Below are 16,714 nucleotides of genomic sequence, written 5' to 3'. Positions count from 1 at the left end.
ATGAAGCTCACATGAAAGCAAATAAATGGAACTTTAGGAAATGATGCAAAATAATTCTAAGAAATAATACCAAAAAACTATTTATGGTTCAAACAGTCCATATTCACATTCACATAGTTCAAAAATTTAACAAGTCAATTGTTACAAATGGTTAAATTTTGACTTGTAAAATTTATTTATTTTTAACTGAGTTTCAATTGGACTAAAACCATCCGTATTCACATAGTTCAAAAATTTAACAAGTAAATGTTACAAATGGTTAAATTTAACTTGTAATTTTCTCTTTTTTTAAACCATACCGTTTCAAGTTGAGAGCTGAGAATATTTCTCGTATATTTTTATCATTCTACTATCGCTGCTAAGGAAAAAAGCAAGCAAACCATAAAATATATATAATATCCTACTACCAACCATCATTTTAACATTTAGCTTACCTAACTTCATTAGGTTAGTTCCATTTTGTTTACAAAAACCAAACTCTGTACCATGCTGTTCAAGAGGCATTGTTGGACAACCTTATAGTAAATATAAAACAAATATATGGTCTTAAGTAGCAACTCCTCCGAGTCCTTTATCTGTTCCATGAATAGAAGCAGGGAACCCTAAATGAAATGAATAATACATCTAATTACTAATTAATAACAATGACAGAGAACTTTACTAGATACAGCTCAACAAGTATGAGCATATCAACGTAACAGAGGATCTGAGATTAGGTTCAGTTACCTTTCTTCTCCCTCGTCATCCTCAAAGGAAAATGCATGTTTTATGTCATCACCAATTTCTCTTTCAGAAGATTTTTCAGTGAGATTTGTAGTTATGTTATCTTCTAATGCGAAAAATGATTTCTTTCCAAAACTATCCACTGCTCTTTTGATGCAACCAGAATTTCTAGGGCTTTGTGCTCCAGACCTCATAATCCGAATCCTTGGTAACTGCATTCTGTTTCGTTCGAGTGTATCAGGGGATTTGATCCCTGCAGAGAAAACATAGGTCTTGGTAGCATCCGGCGCGTTAGTTTCCTGGTTAGCCCTTTCTAATGGGTCACCTTGGGCTACACTGGATCTATTTTGGGTTCCCTTCTGTTGATTATTTGTTTCTCTCATCCCATTTCGAGCAAGTGTACTGCCTGTGGACTTGCCTCCTGTCTTCTTAACCTCTAATCTTGTTGCAGACTTTGCAGGAGTTTTTGATCTCGGGTTGAAAACAGTCCTCTCAGTCTGTGGATTCCTTATATTAGGGCTACTAGCAACTGCAGAGCGTTTCTTACAAGAATTGTTATTATCCATTTTACCATTCACGTGTTCAAACTCATCTTCTGGAAAGATCCTCTTCCCATGTGCATTTCTTAAAGAGCTCAAGCTAGATTGAGGATTCTTAGCAGCCTTTTCCTTTGATGGTGTTAAGGCTTGGCCATACCTACTTGCAACAATCCTTGCATTTTTCAAGGAAGGAGATGGCTTTTGGGGTTGGTCTGGGCATGGTTTGCTGCTTAGGCTCAAAGTATTAGCATTGATTGATCTCTTGGTGTCTGATGCTTGGAACAACTTCTTTGGATTTAACCATTGAGCACTTCTGGCAAATTCCTTAAGTGGAGTTGGTGCTGGCTTCCTCGCACTCAGGCTTCTTCCTAATCCAGCAGATCTCAAATTAGAACCTTTTGAATCAATGGGATGCTGAGGAATAGGACTCAAACTCAATCTTCGCATAACATCAGTACTCTTTGTGTTGTCATTGCCTCTTAACCATTTTCTAGCGGATCCGGGATTGGACTTTTGCACACCATGTTCATCCCCTTTGCCCTTAAGAGATATCTGAGAAAGCCTGAGATGCTCTGCTGGACCCAGACTGGCAGCCCTTCTTCTCTGGGTCTTGGGACTAATGCCACTCTTTACTTTTTTGCTAGATTCAGATGGCTTTTGTTCTTTCTTCGAGGAGTCCCATTGCAGAAATTTTGCAGACACAATTCTTCCCCTCCTTGGTTTCTCTGAACTTTTAGCTTCCTCTACTACACATCCTTGAGGTTCTTCTATTTTACCAGTTTTCTTTGGACTACTCAACTCTTTTGGCGCCTCAGAAAATTGTGCCTCCTGATTTTTCTGTTTTGCTGCCTGTTTAAGTTTCAATCTCTCAAGTTTTTCTGTGAGTCGTGAAATCTCCTTCTCTATTTCTTCAATGCCACTGTCTATATTATCCTTGCGGTCTCCAGACTCTACTATTTTTGGGATCTGATCAACTTTCTCTGTACTGAACAACACCTTCTTTATGGGCTGTGCACTTTGTTTTCTATGAATTGGGACTTGGGTTGAACTGGCTATAGATTCAAGATCCGGACTTCGGGCTTCTCGGTTGCTGTCTCCAGATTGAATAGGCAGGGAGCCAGGCAATTTTTTAATCATGATAGTGGAATATAGCTCTTTCTTGTCTTCTCCCTTGATTCCCATTCCATTTGATGACACCTCTGCCACAGATTGAGAGGGACTTTCTGAAGCTGAACTTGAGCTGCATGCCCTGGCGCCCCATACTTCATCTTCCTCAGACTGGAAGACTGCATTGTTCCAGACCACTGTAGGCTTTCCATCTGATACAAATTACAAATTCTCATTACAGCTCAAGCAGAAAAATCAAAACCTAATGGAAAGCAAGAACCCACAAAGAAAGAAAAAATAGAGTATGATTCCCAACTGGAGCTGCAGAAGCATAATGGCACAACTCCTCTCCTATAGAAAAATTTCAGAAACAAAGGTTTAACCAGGACATAAATCTCTTTCTTTAAATTATAGGATCTAATTGCAAGAACCCATGAACAAAATGAAAACAAAACAGGGATATAGCTGCAGATGATGAATTGCATTTTAAGCATAAAGAGGCACAATTTCCTTCTTGGACAAAAACCCAAGCAAGCAAGAATACACAAACAAAACAAAATGATGAGGGGAACTTTTCTTAAATAACATTGGGGTTATTTATGGCCTTGTGGGAAACTTTCTATAATCCTGCTAATGCCAGCATACCAATCACATAATGAACAGTTTGATTTGGTTATGCTTACACAGCTTTCCTCTAATTACAAGGGATTTGGCTTCATTCGAAAATTGGTCAATAAAGTTGATAAATTCATCAAATTGGATAAGGGAGGGACCTGCGGTGAAGACAAGAAGGTTTTCTAGAATTTTTGCGTTGATTGACATCTCCTAGCTTACCATGCTCATGGCTTGTAGATGCAATATATAAATTATGTGCAGGTCTTTCAGAGCAATACTTTTAAGTTAGCAAATGGGACGTAAATTATTGGATGCTGGGCCATGCAAAATAGTTTATGATCCCCAACTGGAGCTGTAGAAGCATAATGCCATAACTCCTCTTCTACAGAAAAGTTCCAGAAACGAAGGTTTAAGCAGGACATAAATATCTTTCTTTATAATTATAGGATCTAAATTGCAAGAACCCATAAACTAAATTGAAAACAGAACAGGGATATAGCTGAAGAGGATGAATTGCAGTATAAGCATAAGGAGGCACAATTTCCTTCTTACACAAAAACCCAAGTAAGCAAGAATCTACAAACAAAACAAAATGATTAGGGCACCTTTTCTCATAAAACATTAGGGTGTATATGGCCTTGTGGGAAACTTTCTATGATCCTGCTAATGCCAGCATACCAATCGCATGACTTGGCCTCGTTTGATCTGGTTATGCTTACACAGCTTTCCTCTAATTACAAGGGACTTGGCCTCGCTCAAAAATTGGTCAATCAAGTTAGTAAATCCATCAAATTGGATAAGGGACCTACGGTCAAGAGAAGAAGGTTTTTTAGAACTTTTGCTTTGATTGACATCTCCTAGCTTATCATGCTCATGGCTCATGGATAGAATATATAAATTATGTCCATGTTTTTAAGTTAGCAACTGGGACATAAAATTATTGGATGCTCTGCTATGTAAAATAGGCTATGATCCCCAACTGGAGCTGTAGAAGCATAATGCCACAACTCCCCTTCTATACAAAAATTCCAGAAACAAAGGTTTATGCAGGACATAAATCTCTTTCTTTAAAAATTATAGGATCTAAATTGCAAGAACCCATAAACAAAATTGAAAACAGAACAGGAGTATAGCTGCAAAGGATGAAATGCAGTATAAGCAAAAGCAGGCACAATTTCCTTCTTAAAAAAAACCCCAACCAAGCAAAATCCCACAAACAAAACAAAATGATCAGGGGGCCTTTTCTTAAAATACATTAGGGTTGTTTATGACCCGGTGGGAAACTTTCTATGACCCTGCTAATTCCACCATGGCAATTGCATAACCAACAGTTTGATTTGGTTATGCTTACACAACTTTTGTCTAATCACAAGGGATTTTGACTCATTCAGAAATTGCGCAACTAAGTTGGTAAAATCATCAAACTGGATAAGGGACTCACAGTCAAGACAAGAAGGTTTTCTAGAACTTTTGCTTTGATTGACATCTCCTAGCTTATCACTTGCTCATGGCTTGCGGATCCAATATACACATTATGTGCAGGTCACTTAGAGCAATGCTTTAAAATTATTGGATGCTCACCAAGTAAACTTTTGGCTTCGAAGACATTTACTTCAAAAAATATAAAAAGAAGGCAACCCAGATGATGATTTTTTTGCTAAAATCATGTCATCTTCATGGATCGCTCCTTGCACCCCTTCTCGTGTGCTTTAGTTGCTTTGAATTTCGAACCAGCTCAATTTAGGCAGGCACGCCTTGCAATGAAACCCTTGGTGCTTTAATTGTCTTCTAGCAAAATGTAGGTTTCTAAATGTGTGGAAGACTTTTAGCAACACTGAAATAACTTTTAGAGGATGAGGATTACTTCCAGCTTTTGCTTAAGGACAAGATTGTACGCTGTCAAGACCTCACAGAGAAAGCAGAAGAATTAGGCTCTATCAAACCGAGGACAACATGAGTTTTCTATCTATATGGAAGATTTTTAGCAATGCTTAAAACAATTTTGAAAAAACGAGATTCACTTCGAACAAGATTTCTCTATAGGATTTTGACCTTTGAGACCTCATGGAAGAAGAAAAGAAATCAGTCTCTATGAAAATCAGTACAATATGTAGGTTTCAGAAGGTATGAAAGAATATATAAATTATGTGCAGGTCTTTCGGAGCAATGCTTTAAAGTTAGCAAATGGGACATTAAATAATTGGATGCTCACCAAGTAAACTTTTGGCTTCAAAGACAATCACCTAAAAAAATATGAAAAGGAGGCAATGCAGATGATGATTTTTTTCGCTAAAATCATGTGACCTTCATGGATTGCTCCTTGCATCCCCCCTGCCCTCTTGTGATTTGGTTGCTGTGAATTTCGAACCAGCTCAATTTATGCAGGCACACCTTACAATGCGACCCGTGGTACTTTAATTGCCTTGTTGGAGGACAAAATGTAGGTTTCTAAAGGTATGGAAGACTTCTAGTAACGCCGAAATAAATTTTAAAGGATGGGGATCACTTCAAGATTTTTTGTAAGGACAAGATTGTTGGCTGTCAAGACCTCACATAGCAAGGACAAGATATAATTTTCTATAGATATGGAATGCTTAAATCAATTTTGAAAAAATGAGATTCACTTCCAACAAGATTTCTCTATAGGGCTAGATTTTGGCCTTTCAGACCTCATGGAACACGAAGAGGAATCAACCTCTGTCAAAGTCAGGACAAAATGTAGGTTTAAGAAGATATGAAAGAATCTTGGCAATGCTGAGATCAATTATCAAAGGACAAGAATCACTTCCAACAAGATTTCTCTTAAGGGCACGATTTTGGCATTCACGATCTCATGGACCAAGAAGACAAATTGGCCTCTATCAAATTCAGGACAAAATGTAGGTCGTCTAAAGGTGCGGAATATTTTTAGCATTGCTGGAATCAATTTTCAAAGGACTAGATTCACTTCCAACAAGATTTTTAAATAGTCCAAGATTTTGGCCTTCAAGACACTGGCCTCTAACAAGCACTGGCCTCTAACAAAATCGGGACAGAATGTAGGTTTGTAAAGGTATGGAATCAATTTTGAGAGGATGAGGATCACCTCCAACAAGCTTTCTCTAAAGGTTAACATTTTGGTCTTGGAGGCCTCGTGTAGCAAGAAGAGGAATCGACCAGCTAGGCAAGCAGTTAGATGGGAAATCAAAGGCTATGAAAATAAGAAGGGAAGTCCAAGATTTTGCGGATGATGGTACACAATTGCACACTTCTCAGTTCTCTACTTACTTCAAGACCACAAAGTAAAAATCAAGAACATAAACAAAACATGTGTACAAGAATATGATTCCTAAGTGCAGCCTAAAGCATGCACAACTTACTTTCTACTGCAAATCCATCTAAAAACAGAATAACAAACAAATTGGTTTACAGTACGAGATCTGGTCTTCCGAGTTGTATAAACATAAATCATAATCATAGTCCGAGCAAGCATAGTTCCCTTGATACGAGAAATGACTAACTCGTTAAGAAAAACGGAAAACATGATATAACCCCATTGGAAACTGCAGAAAATGCATCTGCGTGGCATTTTAAAGCAGGCACAATTACTTTCGTACACAAAAACCAACTAAACGGTAAGAAACCAAAAACAAATTAAACAACAGAGGATGTGATTCCCTTATGGAGCTACAGAAAGTGACTCTGAAGAATTACTGCCTGAACAGAACACAATTATGTTTCTGCTTTAAAACCACAAAGTAAAATGCAAGATACAACTGACACAAAGACACTTAGTATGATGTCCAAGTAAAATCTTGGCAAAAAAACGATACCATTATAGCCTAAGAAGCCATAGTTTCCTTCCTAACTAGAGGAAAAAAGGGGAACAAGAGAAACAGGATCAAAAAATTATAAAAAAAATGGGGAACATGAAAACAGGGCAAGAAATACCTCTGATGGGCGTCTGTTCCTGCTTGGTCTGTTTGTTATTTACTTGGTTTGGCTTGACAGACGGACGATTTTTGCAGATGGGTTTCGCAGAAACCGCATTGATGTTGATCGAAGCAAGGGCTGCTTCTGGCATAATTTCCCTGTCCGTATGAGGAATTGCTTGATCTCCATTCTTAGCGTTCTCTCCATTGGGGTTGAATCTCCTTGGAGTCACCGCACCAACTAATCCTCCTTTCATTTTTCTTCTACACCATGGATTCACAGATTCAGCTATGCAACATGTGTTCTGATTGAGGGTTTCATCAAGGCTGCTTGGTTATTCATTGTTACACAGACAGAGGGTAATAAGCACTTCAACGGATATAATTCAAAGCGCCTCGTGGAGCATATGACCGACCGTTGATAATATAGCCGTTATCGGATTGATCAAGGAACATCTTCATTTATTGTTTTCCTCGTTGTGGCTTAAAAATGTTTTTTCTCTCCAAACTTTCTTATTCTCGTATAGGAAATTTACCTATTTTAATGGTCTTGCGTTTCAATCTATAAAGGTATTTTATTTGTTATGAGACAAATTCAATTCAGTCAATTTTTTTTCAATCAATAAAGGCATTTTTTTTTTCATTTTGAATAAAGAAATTAGTTAACACTTACAAAGAAATTAGTTTACACTTTAACCTCGTCAAAGTGATTGGTCAAAATGGAAGATTTTACTTTTTATTTTTTTAAACTTTGATGCAATTAACTTTTTTCTTCAAACTTTATTCATTATTTCTTAGAGCAATGTTGAATTGGAGTCATCTTAATGGTCACGTGTTTCAAGGTGTTTTTCTTTCATTTTGAAATAAAGAAATTATTCAACACTTTTAACATAAACAAAGTGATTGACAAACTTTAACTCAATTGCTTTAAAAAAAAAATCATTGATTTTCTTGTTCTAACTTTTTGAATTTGATCTATCTTAATGGTCAATTATTTCAATACATAAAAGTGTTGTTCTTTCATTTTGAAATAAAGAGATTATTCAACACTTTGGGGATGAGCAAATGATGGTAAATTTCTAAGTCTTTAAGTCTCACTTACTTGTTATTGATTTTTTTTTCATTTTAAAATGAAGAGATTATTGAACACTTTTAACACAAGTAAAGTGATTGGTGAAATTCTACGAAATTATATCTCACTTGTTTGGTATTAAAAAATTAATTTTAGAAAATTACATGCATAGACTTCTACATAACTAAAAATGTATGTTGTTTAAAAAACATCATGAGACATGAGAGGAAACTTGAATCAATCAAGAATTCGTATTTGCATTGTTTTGTTTGTATATAGATATAGGTGAAGTGATTTGGGGAAATTGTTATTAGAGTTTATATCTCACTTGTTTGATATTTTAAATAATATTAAAAAATAATGTTCAAATATTATGAATAATATATTTTATATAAATAATGATAATACTTTTTTTCTCATTAATAATTGTAACATGTTAAGTTGTATGTTAATTCCTTGGTGTTGTCTTTTCAAAGGGTAAGATTACATGCATAGACTTCTACATAAGCAAATACATGTAACTCTACAATGGCTCGACAACTTTCCTACTCACTTCTCGGTGTGAATTTTGAATTTTCATGGCCCACAAGGGCCCAAACTTGTTGGAGGTCTTGGTGTGCCTGGACCTGCACATGGTGTTGGAGCTTCAAAGAGGTGATCCCCTCCTAGTCGGGTATTGCGTCTTGTAATGCCTACCCCAACTTGACTTTTCTGATTGTATTGTTGAATTCTTTTAGGCTAGTTTTCTAATTTTGTTTTATGTTTAGCAGTGTTGGGTTACTAGAATTGATTAATTGTATTTCATATTTAGTTAATATATGTGTTAAGTTACTTTAGTACTAGTTATTTCAGTTATTTCATGATTAATTGTAACAGATTTCCACAATCCATGCTATGAATATTGTAAGAAATGATAATGTTGAGCAAGGAACGAGAAACAATCCAAGTAAGTTAAGTGTGAAACAATGTTACCATAAGATAAGCAACTCCAAGAGCATACACCAAGATGGTTCAACAATGGAGACAAGGATTTATAAGGGGAAAGCAAAGAAAACCCCTTGTGAGTATTATGAATGAAGGCAAATGCCTAGAGAAGAGAGAGAGAGAGTGTTGGAGCAAAAGTAGCTCAATACAATAACATCAAGTGCTTAGAGTGTAGTTGTAGTTGTGAAGAAAGAAGGAGGAGCATCTCTTATATAGAGATGAGAGAGGAGTTGCATTTGTAACTCCCATTTCTATGAATGCCACATTCATAATAGGTGTGTGCAAAGTGTCACAATCCTCTTAAGGAGGATAAACTAAATAAAGAAATAAACAAGAGTTGTCCTTACATGTGGAATAAAGGACAAACAATGACATGTCCTCCACATGTGTACAAGTGGACAAACTACATGTAGGGACCCTTGGAATATCCCAATTAAAATATATATCCAAGGAAAGATTAACCTTTCTAACAAATATTTATGCTTCTGGTGAGATTGTGTGAAAGTTTATAGCATCAACGTTTCAGATCATACTACATGATCCATCATCAGGATGAGAGAGCTAAGAAAAAAACATGTTGTATGTTTTTTTCTTAGCTCTCTCATCCTGATGATGGATCATGTAGTATGATCTGAAACGTTGATGCTATAAACTTTCACACAATCTCACCAAAAGCATAAATATTCATATTTCATGATTGTTTCGATGATGATATATATGTTCATTTATTGACTTTTAGTTATTTAACAATGTTAGTTAGACGAATGATTTTGATGCGGTTTCTATGGATACTTACCCCATACTTCATGTGTATGGTGTGTGTGTGTGTGTGTATGTTTTCTTTATGTTTGATATTTCTGATGTGATTGAGGAAGGGAGTTATAGTCACCTACTAGTTAGGATCTACATGATGCACCACTTCCTGCCATTGCTTGTTTAGTTTAGAATATTGTGTTTGTACATGCGTGGATTTTATGTAGATTGCAGGTACCAGGTATCGACTTCCCCGAATTGCCAGGATGAGCGTACCCTATCATAGTATTTCAATGGTATAAGTGGGGAGATAACTCTTGAGTCCAAATCCTAATCTAAGCCAATTGTCCTAGAAAATAGGACAAGTATCTGAGTTAGTTTCACCTTTTCAAATTCGTCAAGTGATGTGAATTCTTGATTTTGACCCTGGTGTTTGATTTAGTTTTATGTTTTGTATGATGGGTTTTTGTATTCAGTCTTGTGGGCATGTGGTGATTTTCTGTTATAATTAAATAGAATTAAAAGATAATTTAATGAAAATGTTATAAAGAAAATTTAATACTAAATTATATTTAATTAATTGATAAATTAATTAAATAAAAGATTTAATTAAAGTTCTAATTTTGACGTATTTATATTTATTTTAATAATTATTATTTAGGAGTTTTATTTTAATAATAAACCCTAAATAATATTATTAGTTGAGAAATAAATATTATTTGACTAAAAAGAAAATATTAAAATATGTGAATATTTGATTAATTAAGAACTAATTAAATTTATGCTTTAAATAAAAAAGTCTAAATTTAGAGGTCTAAAAGTATAAGTCTACATTTAGAAAATTGGTTAAAGAGAAATTAGAATATGATGTTATTTAATTACATTATTAAATATGTACTTCGGTTTAAAATATTCATTTTAAAAGTCTAATTTAAGAAGTTGAATAAAAATATAATTAAAAGATTAAAGATTTAATATTATTTTATTATGATTATTTAATTAATAATTATCAATTAGAGCTACATTTAAATAATGAGATTTAATATTCTTATTAATTTAAATAATAAACTCTGTTTTAAATAAGTGCTTGCACTAATTAATAAAGTGGAGGAAATTTTTTTTTTTTAAAATATTTTAATTAAAAAGTTCTTTAAATGTGCATGAAATAATTAAATTTAAAAGACTATATTAAAGTTCTATTTTTGATGTATTTATATTTATTTAACTTAATGATAATTATTTAGGAGTTTTATTTGAATAATAAAATCTAAATAATGTTATTTAATTGAGTTAATAAATATATTAGTAAAAAAACATCTCGTGAATTTATTTAAATAAAAGAATGAAAATTTAAAGATAAAGTTATGGTTCTAATTATGGTGTTGTTATATTTATTTAATTTAATGATAATTATTTAGGAGTTTTATTTTAATAATAAACTCTAAATATTATTATTAATTAAATTAATAAATATATTATTAAAAATGCTATGAAAATTAATAAGGGAGAGAAAGCTTTAATTTAATAAAGTTTATTTTAATTAAATTGCATAAAGTGTGTGCATGAAAATTAAAATATAATAATTAACGACAAAGAGTTTTCGCATGATTGCATGATCCAAGCCCTAATTTGGGGAAGAAAAACTCTTTATTAAGGAAATCAGAGCTCGTTTCTAGACACAGAGTTTTGGAGGAGCCAATTTTCAAAAAGAGGGTTTTCGAAGGAAAAAGAAGATTCTTGCGTGTTTGTGTGTTCATTGTTTTAGCATTAGATCCAGGCAGGATCTTGTGGGTTTGTGCAATAGTTGTTCATTCTTCAAATTCCTATATTCTATTTTCAGAATTTCTCTGGGTTGAAACCCGTGTTTGAGAAAATTTATTTCCCTTATAGAATTGTCTGTGATTTAATCTAAAAACCTTTAGTAAATATTGAACTTTAGGGTTTTCAAAACCTAATGAATTATGAAATTCACTTTTGCATGGAATTTTTTTTATGACGTGTGATTTTATTGTTGGGTGTCAGGTTGACATAGCTTTGACTAGTCGGGATGTATACCAGAGGCATGGGAGTTTTGTCTATGATGTCATGATGATGTGTTATGTAAATCTTTTATACTCAACCATGGTAATGTGTCTTGTATGCTCTATGAGGTGTTTTGATCTATTGATTGTTATTGCTTTCCAGTGTTCTTGTGTGAAACTGAGGTGAATGGTGTGACCTATCTGATATAACCTTTGAGTCTTCAATAAGTTGTTTTGGATTGCTTTCCAATCACTTGTATAGGACTGAGGTGTTTGTATGATTTTTTCTTTGTGATGTCATGTTATGACATGGAATTGGTTTATGTTTACTTTCTTGGATCAGTCCTATTAGGATGATTTTTTTGGTGCAATCTATGATTATGATCAATGATTTTCAGTACTTGTCAGTTGCTTGTTTAAGAATTGATGTATGGTATGTGGTCTTTTGTGATCTTTTGATTTTATTGAGCTTAGGGTAGGTTATTTGTATGTCATGTTGGGAAGTGACTTGCAATGGAGGTCGAAGCCCTAAAGAGGCTGACGGGTAACCCCTTGCAGGTTGTTTAATAAGTGATAACATTTCATTAAATGGGTTTAAAATGAATTAATAAGAGTCATTGTTTTCCTCACCCATGCCTCGAGTGCTAGTACAGGCTAGGATTGGAGTAGAGAGGATGCTTGGTTGCAACCATGCTTCATTAGTATGCAATGTCAATATGAAAGGATACTAGTGTTGCATAGAGACACTAGGGGGCTAGAGGATTAAAAGACTAGCCGGGTAACCCTAGAGTTGGTTCGTGTGATGAAACTTGCCCACATGCATAATAGATTTCCTACATGTTGGTGTTGCCTCTGGGATTAGTTGATACTTATGTCTTGCTACCCTTTGAGTTAGATTTCTTTCAGGTGATTCCTTGAACCTAGATGTTGGTTTTTGACTTTTGAGTTTGTTATCTATTTGGGACTTGAGTTATCTCCTTAACGCAGTGGGAGTGGGCCTTTTTGGGTTCCACGAGGTTGGGTGGTAGTGCTTTTTCTTATACCACTGAGATCTAACCGTCCAATGTCATTGCTGGATGTGTTTGTACAGATGTTCCTTTCTATTTGTTCTTGTATTTCTATGATGGATGGTTGTATTATTGTATTGTATTTGATTTCACAAGATATTAAGAGATGATGTAATTTATTTCATGATGTATATTATTTCAGCCTCTCATACCCTGTGACATGTACAGTGGATGATTGTGCATTTTGAATTAATGCCAAGTGGCATTCATAACAAATGTATATTATTTAAATGGATTGAACTTGTAGTTATTCTTTCATGTGGATGTGTTATTTATTGGACTTAGTATTATTTAAATTTAAATGTGATTCATCGTCATGGGACCCTTAAGAGTTGTAACATGTTTATGTGTTGTTGATGTATGAGTGTATGTTAATTGCTTTCACTATTCTATAATTGTTGTTGCATCTTTATCTTAAAATAAAATGTTTAACAAACTTAGTGAAACTCTAGGTTAATTTCTTTTGGGTCACATGGCGGGGCATTACACGCTTGGTTAGGTTAGCACACATGAGCCCCCTTCTTCGAATCTTGAAGTTGACCTTGCTTGTAAGGTGGATGGGTCCATTGGTTCTCCCCCATTGCCAATGGGGGGTGGAAAAATGCTCTCATTGAGGGTAAGGAGGAGAATCCCATATTTGAGGATCCCAAAGTCACCCACGACATTACTAGACCAGAAATCTCCTTCTTAGATAGTTTTGTGGAAAACATTGTTGCCTCCCTTAAACATTGTGTTGTAGGGATATTCATTTATTTCAGACCAACGATTGAGATGACTAAGAAGTGGGTGGCTTAGAAATGGTCTATGAAGGGTAGTGTTTGTGTCTCAGCTATACCCAATGGCCTTTTCTACTTTTACTTCATGGTTGTTGAGGATCTGACAACCATCCTTTATGGGACTTGGTATTATGGAAAACACTGCCTAGACCTGGCTAAATGGCACCCTAGTTTCAATGCAAGCATGGAACTCCAAAGACTAGCCCCAGTGTGGATTTTTTTGCCAAGATTACTACTAGAGTTTTGGGGTAAAAAGATTCTGAGATGCATTGGGAACACTTTTGGTCATTTTGTTGCTATGGACTAGGTAACATTGAATAGATCTAGACTTGTCTTTTCTAGATTATGTGTGAATGTTACCATTAATAGGACACTCCCAACCATGGTCTCGCTGTCTACAAAATGGGGGAATAGTGTCCAGCCTATAGAGTGATTATGTGTGAATGTTACCATTAATAGGACACTCCCAACCATGGTCTCGTTGTCTACAAAATGGGGGAATAGTGTCCAGCCTATAGAGTATGAGAATGTTGGTCTCTATTGTAAAAAATTTGGGCATTTTGACCATGTAATGACAGATTGTAATACTCCCCCTCAAAAGGATAGGCAAAAGGTGGGCCCTCCAGGCATAGTCAAGTCTCTTTCTATGCTGGGGGAATCTTCAACCACCCTTGAGGGTATTCTAGAAAGTAAGATGGTTAGCCCAGATGGCCAAATTATAGAGGAAAGAAAAGAGAAAGATAAGGTTGTGGAGGCTAACTAGTTGGTCTTGGTGCCAAGTGTCAAAGCAAAGGAAGGAACAATTATGGAGGAATGCTCGTTTAGGAAGGAGATAGATAACCTCCTAAAATCCCTAGTGTTAGGAGGCGATACTACTAACTAGGCTTTAGAGGAAGGTCAAATAGGGACCCCTAGTGGAGCCTTCATGGAAGGATATATTATAGGCAATGTTATCACTAAGAGTCACGTATTCTTGGCCAGAAAGCCTTTGGGGTCCCCAAGTCCTTTGGACAGGAAATATAACACCCTGTTGGTGACACCAGCCAAGAACTCCCTACTCCTAAAAGAGACGAGTGGTGGTGCCAATATTGGAGAACCTAAAATGCTACCTAATTACACCCAATGGGGGATTATTACCCTGAAAAGGCTCAAATTGATGACTCTAGAGGAAGCTACAGCCAAAGTCATGAGAATTATTGAGGAGGTTGAGGGAAGGATGACCCTCTTGGCATCCTCCTCCACACAAAGTGTTACAAGAGAGTGGGAATTCCCTAAGAGGAAAACTAGGGGTGGGAAGAAACCAGATATGGGGGTAACTAATAATATGGGTCATCCTAACAGTTGAACAACTCGAATGAAGCAAGCAACAAGGGAGATGGCCAGTGGAAGATAGCTTACACTAGAGACAATCAAGAAAGGTAAGAAATGAAATTCCTTTCCTAGAATATTAGGGGGTTGAACAACTCCTAGAAACATTATGCTCTTAAGCAATGTATTCTTGTTGAAAATGTAGATTGTATCCTACTTCAGGAAACTAAGATGACTGACCAAAACTTTACTAAGTTGGTTGATAAGTTATGGCCTGGTGCTACTTTCTTTCATTTGGAAGTGGAGGGGGCCTCGAGGGGCATTAGAACAATGTGGAAACCCAGTGTCCTAATGGGCAGAGAGATCCATTAAGAGAAGGACATCATGATTACAAAGTTCAATAATGACAAAATGATGTGGAATCTTATGAACATTTATGCCTTGAATACCTAGGTGGGAAGAAGTGAGGCCTGGGGAAGGGTGGGAAGAGTTGTGGGCAATATTAAAGATAAAATTATTATGTGTATGGGCGACTTTAACTCCCCCATACCCATCAAAAAAGCTTGGGGAAAATAATGACTTCTCAGAAAGCATGCAAGATCTCTTGGATTTCATTAACACCTATGATCTTCTGGATGTTGACCTGTAGGGTAACCCCTTTACTTGGACCAATAACAGGAAGGGCCAGGAACTAATTCAAGTGAGATTGGATGGGCTCTTGGTTTCGGGGGACTGGCCTCACATCATCCCCTCCTCCCTATTTAGTCTTTCAAGAACCATTTCTGACCATTCCTCGATCATGTTCAATTGGAAGAATGAAATTGTGAGTGGGCCTAAACCATTTAGGTATGAAATTATGTGGAAATCCCATCCATAATTTAGTAAATTGAAAGGATGGTGGAATATCAGAGTGGATGAGATAGCTATGTTCAGGCTAACCCATAAGCTAGATAGTGTTAGGAAGAATGTTAAGGAATGGGCAAAGAGATCCTTCGGGGATGTGTTTAAAATTAAAAGAGATATAGAGGAGGAACTCAAAAGTGTGCAAGAGGCTATGGTAGTGATGGATGTCAATAGGGCTACCACCCAAGAGGAAGATTGTTGTAGGATAAAGTGGAAAGAAGCTATTAACAAGGAGGAGGTCTTTTGGAAGCAAAGGTATTGTATCACTTGGTTGTTAAAAGGAGATAGGAACACCTCCTTTTTCCATAGATCTACCTATAAAAACAAAAAATGTAACACCATTACCTCCCTAGAAGAGGACAGAGGAAGATCCTTGAAGGAGTATGAGGAAATGGGAAGACATGTAGTTGAGTTCTTCATGAATGCCTATAAGGAGGAGGACAAGAGCAGTAACAATAATATCATGAGAAGTATGTTAAATAACATCCCAATAGTGTTGGGGAATGTGGAGAAGGATAAGCTTAAGGAGAAAGTCTTGGAAGAGGAGGTGACAAATGTTGTATTCTCTATGAAAGCCTTCAAGGCTCCAAGTTTTGATGGCTTCTTGCTAGCCTTCTTCTAGCATTTCTGGGAAGTGACCAAGAATTAACTAATTTGGGCCACTAGAGACATGATCAGGACTAGGAAAATGCTAAGAAGGGTCAATAAAACCTTTACTATTCTCATGCCTAAGGTAAAAACTTCTAGAACAATAAGGGATTTTAGAATGATCAGCCTTTGTAATACCATATATAAATTATTCTCCAAGGTGTTGGTTAGTAGGATCAAACCCCTTCTAGATAGGGTTATTGGGAGCCCTCAAAAAGGGTTTTTCCCACGTCATCAAATTCTAGATGTTATGACTACTACCCATGAAATTATCCATTCCATGGAGA

The 16,714-nt window shown here is 35.7% G+C and overlaps 1 protein-coding gene across 1 annotated transcript; it reads right to left on the bottom strand.

Annotated features, from left to right (window-relative positions):
- Positions 1-359: 359 nt before the first annotated feature.
- LOC149553955 (uncharacterized) lies at positions 360-7,410 on the bottom strand. The gene is made up of 2 exons (XM_089789288.1): positions 6,915-7,410; positions 360-2,581 (listed from the first exon to the last, which is right to left on the bottom strand). Exons 1-2 carry the CDS (start codon positions 7,150-7,152, stop codon positions 723-725), a joined length of 2,097 nt encoding a protein of 698 aa, XP_089645414.1. The 5' UTR covers positions 7,153-7,410; the 3' UTR covers positions 360-722.
- Positions 7,411-16,714: the final 9,304 nt, after the last annotated feature.

This window comes from Cupressus sempervirens, chromosome 6, assembly GCF_028749045.1.
Source record: "Cupressus sempervirens isolate cs-2001-9-10 chromosome 6, ASM2874904v1, whole genome shotgun sequence".
NCBI lineage: Eukaryota > Viridiplantae > Streptophyta > Pinopsida > Cupressales > Cupressaceae > Cupressus > Cupressus sempervirens.
Note: the sequence above shows the minus strand (reverse complement) of the source record. Positions and strands in the feature narration are given on the sequence as shown.

Coding starts and splice junctions, on each gene's coding strand:
- LOC149553955 (XM_089789288.1), bottom strand. CDS start 7,152: ATGAAAGGAGGATTAGTTGGTGCGGTGACTCCAAGGAGATTCAACCCC. Junction 2,582..6,914: donor GGAACAGACGCCCATCAGAG/GTATTTCTTGCC, acceptor AATTTGTATCAG/ATGGAAAGCCTACAGTGGTC.